Source organism: Dermacentor variabilis, chromosome 6 (assembly GCF_050947875.1).
Source record: "Dermacentor variabilis isolate Ectoservices chromosome 6, ASM5094787v1, whole genome shotgun sequence".
NCBI lineage: Eukaryota > Metazoa > Arthropoda > Arachnida > Ixodida > Ixodidae > Dermacentor > Dermacentor variabilis.
In genome coordinates, this window is record NC_134573.1 from 175,084,582 (window position 1) to 175,094,920 (window position 10,339).

At 46.3% G+C, this 10,339-nt stretch overlaps 1 protein-coding gene across 3 annotated transcripts in view; it reads left to right on the forward strand.

Annotated features, from left to right (window-relative positions):
• LOC142585834 (uncharacterized) overlaps window positions 1–9,686 on the forward strand; it is a 57,075-nt gene extending 47,389 nt beyond the window's left edge. For all 3 annotated transcript variants that reach the window (XM_075696863.1, XM_075696865.1, XM_075696864.1), the window contains 11 exons: window positions 205–496; window positions 1,142–1,204; window positions 1,583–1,708; window positions 2,173–2,396; window positions 4,116–4,213; window positions 5,196–5,301; window positions 6,146–6,307; window positions 6,850–6,963; window positions 8,243–8,375; window positions 8,896–8,940; window positions 9,042–9,686. In XM_075696863.1, coding sequence (XP_075552978.1) covers window positions 205–496; window positions 1,142–1,204; window positions 1,583–1,708; window positions 2,173–2,396; window positions 4,116–4,213; window positions 5,196–5,301; window positions 6,146–6,307; window positions 6,850–6,963; window positions 8,243–8,375; window positions 8,896–8,940; window positions 9,042–9,052 — 1,374 coding nt within the window. In that variant the 3' untranslated portion in view covers window positions 9,053–9,686. The remainder of the gene's footprint in view (window positions 1–204; window positions 497–1,141; window positions 1,205–1,582; window positions 1,709–2,172; window positions 2,397–4,115; window positions 4,214–5,195; window positions 5,302–6,145; window positions 6,308–6,849; window positions 6,964–8,242; window positions 8,376–8,895; window positions 8,941–9,041) is intronic.
• The last annotated feature ends 653 nt before the right edge of the window (window positions 9,687–10,339 follow it).

A 10,339-nucleotide genomic window follows, 5' to 3' on the forward strand; every position in this document is an offset into this window, starting at 1 on the left:
GTTGTTGTTGTTGTTGTTGTTGTTGTTGTTGTTGTTGTTGTTGTTTCCTAAGGAACCAGTATGTGCTTACTTCGTAGCGTCGGTGCTATCTTCAAGTCGTTCTCCACGTTGCGTATTTCTACAGAAATGCGATTCCTTGCACAACATGTAACGTCAAACATCAGTTTAAGGACAACAGCATAATTACGGCCGCATCCTATCCAGACATGCTGGGCCGCCGGCGACTTGTGGCAGCCGACGTCACTGCTTGTGCACCGCCACAACAGCAGCTGGGTGCAGACGTTCGAAACTGAGCGTTCGGTGGGCTCCGCGGTGCGACCCTTCCTGGAGGCGTACCCGCAGGGATGCGCCGCGGCCGTGTACGCAGACTTCGAGGATGCCTCGGGGACTTGCCGGCCACGCTACTCGCGACTGCGGGCGCTGTCCGCACTGATGACCGCCAAGGCCGCCGATACCTCGCCGGCCGCCAATTCCCTGCCGACCGAAGCGGAGTCCGGTACGTTGACCCTTTCAACGACGATTTCGACGGAGTTATATTTTGGGCACGCACGAATACTGTGTTGCTATGTTAAATTGGGGAGAAAAAGGGAGGGCCAACATCAGGCCAATAGCCTGCTGTTGGCCTGCTGTTGACAACTTGCTGGGATGACCTTTACCATGTAGGTTTGCTTCACACTATCCTGCTTGGTGCGGCCTAATGAAAATGAAAACAGAGAAAAAGCACACATAGATCGCGCTTGTCTGTCTGTGCATTTTCTCTGTTTTCATGTAGAACATAGAAACTAACTTTCCCAAGAACAATTTCTTATGGACTTAGTACGTGAGAGCTCTTCACCTCGTAGGAATGGAGTGGGAAGCGCTAGATGAGCGATGGATGTTTGTAGACCATGCAACCTTCATTTATGTATGCCCGGCCGCCACCGTCGGGTCTTTTATGCGCTGCGTGATACTCACTATGTTAACAAACAACCACATGGAACGCAGTTCACCCTGATTAGAGAGTGAGCTAGCATCGGACGGCAGGAAATAAATATCCATGTATGGTGGCGCCTTAAATACGTTGGAAATAGAACACATCTATTTGTGGCGTTTCTTCGATTATTAATAAGTTCAACGCAGGTTGACTCTCTTGGCGTTCTAGTTACAGGTTCGCTGCCGACAGCTCCACCCGAGGACATGATCTCTACTCACATCACCAAGCGAAGTAAGGCCATTTTCAACTAACTACAGAATCGTGTGAAGGCCGCTTCTTAACGAGTAGTTGCAAGAAGTCAACTTCATAATATGTGATGTTAAATAATTTCATTTTGTTGGTGCCATACTTCCCAAAGGCACTAACTGTTCCATATGTACGAACAAGCCGAGTAAGTAGACGGTAGACAAAGCAACTCTTACCGATAGAGTACTCATAATGTGGAATTATGGCACATGGAAGGATTGGCGCATACAAGATTGAGATTCAAAATAAAATGGTACTGCATTTTAGGTTGATTAGAGCGTCATAGTTTCCTTACATAACATTGCTTATTGAACCTTTTATTTGTAGCTGAATATTTCACACATTCGTGTCGATGCGACGCAGACAAGATGGTCTGCTTCGTGACGCCGTCTTCGCACATCATGACCGACCTACCCGCCGACTCGTGCGACTACCTGGTTCTCTCGACGCAGAACTTCACTGCTGTGGAGAATGTCACCGCTCTCTTCGGTAAGCACCATCCGCCATCGACGATGAACCAAGGTCATCTCTGGCCGTCCACGCAATGGCATTTTCATGTGCTTAGACACTCGGTGGCAAAACATCTATGTATCATAACAATTGCAAATTTTAGCAATCTGTGCCCCACAGCAAATAGCCTCCTCTTGTTATTATTTGACATCTATTGGGCTGTTTGAATTTCAACAACATATAAACATTAGCAAAACTTTACGCTTGAAATCATTGTTAACTTTTACAGGGACGTGGCAAAAACACTGCATGCACCATACAGTGTAGAACATACGCTTTTATTTCGTAATGACTTTTTCTTAATCCTCGTCTTATTGAGCCGTTTCGTATCTTTTGAAGCAGTAACAAGTGTTTGCTAAGGTTACACGGATCATCAGGCAAGCGCTTGCCATGCCTTGCATTGCCATTTATATCGTTAAATAACTGAGCTTGCGCATGTGCAGGTCGGTGGAAGGAGCTCATGACGCCGCTGTCGCGCAAGACCCGGTTGGCGCTGGGGATGAACGCACACACTCTGGTGTCACTCTACAAGGGCGACTACGCGGGCGGCGTGCTGCTTGTCGAGTCCATTCCTTCGTGGCTGAAGCCCAACGGTGGCAGTGCCCTGGCTCTGCTCACTGGATCGCTCGCCTCGCAAGACGAGCTGCTGCTCTTCCGCATTCTCAAGGTGCATTCTCAAACGAATAACAGCTATACTGTGGGGCACACAGCCCTTCATGCAACATACGCTATAGCTAGCTTACGCCAAAGCTTTGCACAATTGACACAAGCGCCAGAAAGCGCAGCCTAGCGGGCAGCGGAAGCAAAATGGCAGGAATGTGATGAGCATTTGCTGTGACACCTCTGACCTACTTCGAGACGAGAGTAGAATGGTCGAGATAGGAAAATGACAAGGTGCTCATGCTCCGAATAACTCTGCATGCTTGCGGTCGCAGTATTTGTGGTCGAGATTAGAAACACCAATGTGAACGAGCTTCAGCTCGGCGCATAACAGAGGAATGAAAAAGCATGCGTCATTATCATTTTTAATGTTGTTTCATTTCCTTCGCATCCCTGGCAACCGGTTTCGGTGATGCTAAAGCGATAAATGAAAATTTCGCAGCAACCTCTGGCAGGTGCAATGTGCGTATAGCGATTCTGGAGTGATTAAGCTGGCTGTGCGACACGGGCTGATAGTTGCCGCCGTCACCTTTATTGGTGCTTAGCGGTATCTTTGCACATGCGTCATTAATCACTTACACTGACTACACACAGGTGAGGCGCGCAGCCCTTAGGTATACGTTATAATGACTCATTTGACACGTAACCGCAATTAGTTAACACTTCTCAGCAAGAGTTGTGGATATTCATTGGGGTCTGTAGATATCAGTGCGATCCTATGTTTTCAAAGTGTTACCACAGTCGACAACTGAGTCAAGGGCCCATGGTGGTTCCCGTTTTACGTACGCGAGGGAGCATAAAGCAGAATATCCGCTGTCAGAAAATTTGTAAAGGAGCAAGCCCGTCCTATAAGTGGCCAAACCACATTAAAACCTGGTCTGGCGCACATTCAAGCTTTGTAACGAGCTAATGTCCCTGATTATGGACAGTATAGTAAACATACATGTACTGACCTCTGCTGTAAGAGACCGTTGCTGGTTTGAGCCCGGCTGATTGTGTGATGGACAGATTCTGACTGCCTGCTACGTATTCAACAGCAAAAATGAGTGTCAAAGAACGTTGGGTTACGACAGTGGCCGTTTTATTTGCTCCATGCCATTTTTCTCTTAATAAAAATAGGCGTGGACACAAGCCGCGCCTCACCGGTTAGCTGCACAAGCAGTAGGAGGGACATAGCAGTCATGGTAACAGTTCAGTTAAGATAAATTTAAATGTTGCAACTTGCAAGAACATTTGCGCACACAACTGGTAGCGACGCAGTATACGCATTTGCAAAAGTGGCAATGTCTTCGTTGTACTTTCACGCGTACTAAGGTAGCTTCTTTCTTTACCTTTCAGCACAGTAGACAGACTGCTTTTTTTTTTCAGAGGGTCGACAACGCAGTGTCGATAGTTTCGCATAGTTCACGTAAGTTCGCATAATACAAACTCTCCGTATAGAATTCCTTTGCTGAAGTAGCATTTTCTCGGTTCATGCATCGCATCGCTGACGTTCATACTGACGAGGAACAGCTATGAGACAAAGGAAATGTATCCTTGAACAGTTGCCGTATCCGCTTCGTAGTTGCTGTCATTTTCTCTAGTGCGAGTTCTACTTAGCTCGCGTGCGAATTTGTAGTAGCAGCTGATAGGGGTAGTCGTAAATGTTGCGGTTGTGTTAGTAGCTAATCCGATATATGACAGCTGCTGCTGCTGTACGCATGTTCCTTCTGGTCTTGATGCGCAGGATTTGCGATCAGCACTCAACCAGGCCGGAAATCCGGCACCTGAAGTCATCTTGGCCGTGTCCTCCGACAGCGAACTCTTTCACAAGGAACTTATCGAGTGAGCTGGCGCTCCAAAGCAACTCCCAGCTTTACTTTCCCATGGCTGCAGGCGAATTAGTGATTAAGAAAAGTTTTAGTGGTAGGTGCTGTGTACAGATTCTCCTGAAAAGAACGGAAGTGCAACAAGAGCATCTAGGCACGGTCAAGACTAAAGTGTTGCAAAGTGCTTAAAATAAGCAGTGCCACAAGGAGAAACTCGCTGCCTTCGCTTGTTGTAACGTTTTCGGTAATTCCGGTAATTGCGTAGCCCTTGTCAGATTTGCTACGTTGAAAAGAACTTTTTTACTTTGTGGTGTAACATGCAGCAAGGCGAAGTACTGGGCGAGCTGGTGCATGGTAAACTAAGATGAAAGTGTGTGTCCAACATCATCCTGCGAACTCCCTCTTTGAAGTGTATGCATTTCTTTCGCTGTTTTTCATCTTAGGTGTAACTTCTGCAGCAGCAGAAGTTGGTCACTAAACGTGAGTTATATATATATATATCTGTAGATACGTGCCGAGAAGAAATTTGCGGTTAAGGCCGCGGCTACTTGCGAAGCGTATTGGCCTCCCAAGTGCACCTTGCAAGCGATTTGGTCAGCGGCTGCGCCATAAGAAATTTTGCCTGGAATAGCTCGTAAACAGCTATATGGGATGAAGTCCCAAAAGCTAAAATGGATACGTCGGCTATCTCAAGATAGCTTGAGGAACAGATTGAAAAATATCGGCTAATCATTTTTAATGCAGTAACCTTTGTACGGAGGTTATTATTTTCATTAAACACGGTTTCTTTGGATAAGCTCCTTTAAACAAAGGTACTCGTATTAAGTAATCTTAATTCCCTCGGTATCACAAGGCTCCCGTGCGGCCTCTTCACATCTGACGTTCCCACGTGACACCTGCCATTTGTAGAACTAAAGCACAGTTTCAGCCTTTCAGCATTACTGGTAACCATGGTATCCATGGTAACCGTGTCTGTTGCTACGGGTTTGGCTTTTCAGGCTGTCTGACGTGTTCGTTCTCGTGGACCATCACATACCTCGGGAGGCCGGCTCTTCCTCCTGTAAGGTGTCCTTCCCCTCAGTTTCACCGAGGACGTCGTCGCTGGTGAGCGGTGTTACAGGCACTTCTCACTGTCTGAATACATATATTTCAGTTGGTTCTTCAACATGATCCTCAACAGTTTAACAAACTCATGGTTGGGGTGACATCGCTAAAACGTGAGATTTTCGTCATTGCTTAGCCCCGAGATTTCCTAAATATCGAAATACATTTGTTGATGAGAAGATACGGCTTCGTTATCAGTAATAAGTTATGCCATTGGCTTAGAACCAGAGGTGCACAGTCATTCCGAAAACTCAAAATTAAGGTATCTGGAAAGAATATATTCTAATTTAGGAAACTGGGGGGCTGCTCTACACTACACAATTTAAGCAAAGCGTCCATCTGTGCGCCTACACTTTGCCCCGCTTTTCTCGGTTTTGTTGTTCTAGATGAATGAGTCATCAATGTAATCTAGGTCTTTATGTATAGTGTTTTTGTGACGCTACTATGTGTGTCCAAATACTTGCAAATAGCCGAGCCGAGACCGCCAAAAGTGGCACGTGCTCTCGTCAAAACGGTTCAGGAAGGAGTTCAGAAGTGATCGCACTTGGACCAGGATTATTTCTAAGTTACTTCAGGTAGAGTGCAGAGGGGTACAGTAGAAGTGAAAGCACACTGTGCAATATTCAAGAGCCAATTTTATTCTTACTATTGAGTGTAGGTTAAGCAAAAACATTTAGTAGTATATTGAAGGAACTCGTACTTGGCGAATAGTCGTTGGTATACACCTGGGTAGCCGCTGTCATAGATAATTGGCTATGGGCCGCTACATTTTTGCTACAGGGCACGGGCTATCTTCATTATTCCAAGACTTACAGACGTGGCCTTTGTGTGTCCCTTCTCGCAGACGTCGCCCATGCTGATCGCCAAGGATCTGATGCATAGAGGCACGGAGAACAAGACGTACTGTATTAGCATCAACCTAGCCGTACTCAAGTTCGGAACCAGCGCCGACAACCTCGCCGACGGCAGCCACTGTGACTCAGAGGACGAGGTCGCCTATTCCGAGGTTAGCCGGCGGCTCTCCGTGCACGCTCATCAAGCCGCACTTAAATGGGACTCATAGATTCCATAATGTGACGTCCCGTAAAGCTCTCGTAGCCGTCGATAGCGTCTCGTCATTATGTATACCAAGACAGCTATTTTTTTTTCATGAATCGACTGAAGAATATTTAAGGAAAACAGAATTGTACGTGTGCTGACACTCGCACCACTAATTACTTTTTTTAGTGTGAGTTTCAACGTCCCGAAGCTGCGCTGTGGACATTGAGGGACGTCGTGTGGTGGGCCTGATCAATTCTTACATGCAACCAAAATACGGTGCACTAGAGCTTTTTGCATTGTGTTCCCATTGGAAATGCATCGTCGCGGCCGGGAATCGAAGCCTCGACCTCGGGCTGTGCACCAGAACGCGTTCACTGAGCTGCCGCGGCGAGTGCCATTTTCTACACGTAGTTTTCCACGCACACGGTAATCGCGAGACAAGTGGAAAATGTTTCTCGCGATCATTTGAGCTCCTCTTTTTATTTCTCTTGCTGCTTCTGTGTGTAGGTGTGCCAGAGGAACAACGCGATTCCCGTGTACGATATGAACTGGATGACTGCGTCCCTTAGGGACAGCAAGAAGATCTACACCTTCGAGAAGGCCGAGATGTTGCTCTCAAAGGTAAGATGCAAGCATTGGATTCTACATTGCTTTTTATCAGATTCCTTAAGAAGACACGATAAAAAATGCTCTGTAAACAGACTGCGTACATGCTTGTCATCCCTAGCACTCGATAGAGTGTTCTTGTTATCGTCGTCCTCGGCGAAAACAACGACCTTGACACACCATCTAAGCGGCGACATTTCAGGCGTTTACCCTGTCATTCCACCATAAGAGTAGTCCCACAAAAAATCGTATTCATGAAGTCTCCAACGTATTTCCAATAGGTTCCAATAGTCAGAGCAGCTATTTCTTTGGCGCGTCGTCCGACTAATCGAGTGGCTTCGACGCGCGTGTTTCCTGCTTTACTGGTGGTGATCCTTTGAATTGGATGGGTGGAGGGGGAGGGGGCAGGGGGAGGGGGGGAGAGGGGAGGCTTCATCGCGCAGACACAGTGAAAGCAGGAGTCAAAACAATATGCATTGAAATTCCGCACTAAGTTTCGACATACTCAATCACAGCACCTAACATGTGCCGAAGCTCTAAGGATTTTTTTTTAGTTACCCATAAACAAAGACCTTCCAACGTTGGAAGGTCTTCCACATTCGGTATTTGTGCGTTTTCAAAAATTGGTCAGTACAGAAAAGTTTTAAGTGGAAAGTTTTGGCACCAACAAGCCTAAACATTTACCTTACTTTACCTTTCACGTGGAAGATTGTGCGATCTGGTTAATTACGTTGGATGAATTTGAATATTGAGACGAAGATGCCCAACAAACAACACAGGATGCACGAAGCACTCCACGTGTCTCTTCCTCTTATTATGGCTAACTGTAGTGAATAAATGATAGGCTTCCAACTAGGTACATAAAAGAGGGAAATGCAGAAGTGTAAACTCACATTTCGGTTATGTGAACTTGTCTTCTTCACTACAAAATATACTTACCAAGGAAAGAACAGACTTCAATTACGAAAGTCAGCGAGTCGTCCCAGGTGGTAGGCGTCCCTATTCCAGGATGTCGTAGCCCTGAACCAATAGTTTGGCCTTGTTCACCAGATGATGCTAGTGGTGATCTCCGAGGAGGTGGAGCCTCGTGACAGTTGCAAAATGTAGACATCGAGCTCCACCTTTTTTCCTTTCCAATTGTTCACGCGGACGTAACTCGATGAAGCACGTGTTCCTTGAAAAGCACACAGCATCAATGTTTCTGATTGCCACTGACCGAAGTAATTGTAGTGAATTCATCTCTGTTGTGAATTTCCTAGCTGCAACAGTAATGATGAAAAATGACGCTATGCAGGTCCTCTTTCTGAAAGCATGGTTCCCAAGTCTCTGCGTGGCAGCCTTCCACGCCGAGCTAGACGCTGTCGACAGGGAGGCTTGCCCGCAGTCCGAACAGTACGCAAGACTGCTCAGCGTTCGCAGGGGACTCGGTGAGTCCATCTCGCAGCTCCATCTACGTCACCAAATCCTAGACATATCGTGTCTGGAGCATATACATAGGCGTTCTCATTTTCGTTTTCTATGGGTGTTATTGAAAGCGCAACAATGTCTGACAGCAACCACCATGTTGAAATTTGACGCATTTTACATTATCAGAAATCACTGCTTTTATTGACCAATGAAGACACTCGCAATTGTGAAACTAACATTACCTGTAGAAGTCCGATGACGTCACCGGGACGTTTTGTTTTTTCTGTTATGGTTCCGTCAGCTAATGGGAAAACATGTCGTTCGACTGCGACAGCACCTAAGCGCGGCGATGTGGTCGGGGCGGGAAGTTGTAATCTAAGCAGCGATTGATGCAACATGGGTTCGTTATCGGATATCGTACTAGTTTCGCTTCCGACTGGCATGTTTTACTCATTGTCTTTTACCGTTTCTTAGCGGCTGTGCAATTCGCGTGAAAAGCTAGCCACCCATAATAAAAATAAACCTCTCGCCTTCTTTCAGACTCCTCCGTCCATGGAGAAAGTCATTGGAGGAGAAACGCCGCAGGTCAGTCGCAAAACCAGGGATGCGTCAGGAAAAAATGTCACACTTTCGGCAAACACATGTTTTCGCACTCACATATTCACATGTCCTTCCTACTTTTTCAGACGGTGCCTGACAAACATCCTGGCATGGAGTCTGTTTCTCGGTTCTGCAGAGGAACCGGCGCCCGCCCTTTTATGTTACACTAATTTAATATTACACTTGGCCCCCGGTGTCGTAGTTCCGTGCTGTCATTTTTTTTCTTCAACACATATCGCAAAGCGCCTGTCCAGAGCTGAAAGATGTTTCAAATTATGATTACAGGCAGCGCAATCTTGGCATGGGCACAAGAGCAAACACGAGCTCTCCTGTGTTTTCTCCTGTGTCCATGTCAAGTTCGCACTGCCTGTAACCATGGAATCAACCAACTAGCCTGATGACATTGCTTGTTCGTCTAATCCATCATAAAGTGGGCTGATAAAGTACAATACCGATTCCACACGAGTTTTAATCGTACGTGACCGAATTAGGATAGCAGTTTGTGTGCTACACGGCCATTTTTCATTCGACTTCGGCACTACTCGACTCAGTCACGCATTATAACTCGCGATTGATATTTTCGAGAATTATCTTGGAAGTTGCCGTGATCGAACTAAGATTGTTTCCTCAGAACATCACATCTTTACAGTAAAACATATCTTGCGTTCGTAGTCAACAAGTCATATTGCATTTTTATATTGCCAAAATAAACTTGTGGGTTGCCTTTGGAATCGCAGAAATCTTTATAAACAGCTTCTTGCTTCGGGCGCATGTATCAACGCGTTGTGAGCGAGTGTGAACCACGTGAACAGGCGACCTTGCATTCGGCTTAGCTTTAAAGGCTACATCGCTAAAGTTCTTTTAAGGGAATTGGTTGATGTTAAGACGGCGATAGAGTTTTCTGTACGTGATGGCAGAATTAAAACTTTTCCAGTGCATTGAGTAATCTAGCCGACCACAGCAAACAGACTATTTCGCTGCCTTTTTTAAGCATAGGCCGCGCTGACCATAGCGAAAGCACCGTTGAGTCGCAACCTCCGTGAATACGCATCTAAACTTTCCACAGAGCTGACGAGCTTGATTTTTCTTCGCCGTAGCTGACTTCTTTTACTTCAACGTGCACTCACACCTAACCTGCTAACCTACATGAACATGCATGCTTGTGGCTACGTGCCGAAACCTTTAGCGCGTTTGCGCGATTAAATGCCTGGCTGTTGCAGGAAGCCGCCACATCGCCGCTCCAATTCAGGCTACGAGGAACGACGTGAAGCTGAGTCTAAAAAACTTGAGATTCGAAATTAACACTGAGAAAGCGAATGGATCGCCGCCTTTTAGCGGCTTTCTTCATTTATCCTTTGAATTCGACGAAGACGCGCAAAGGGGA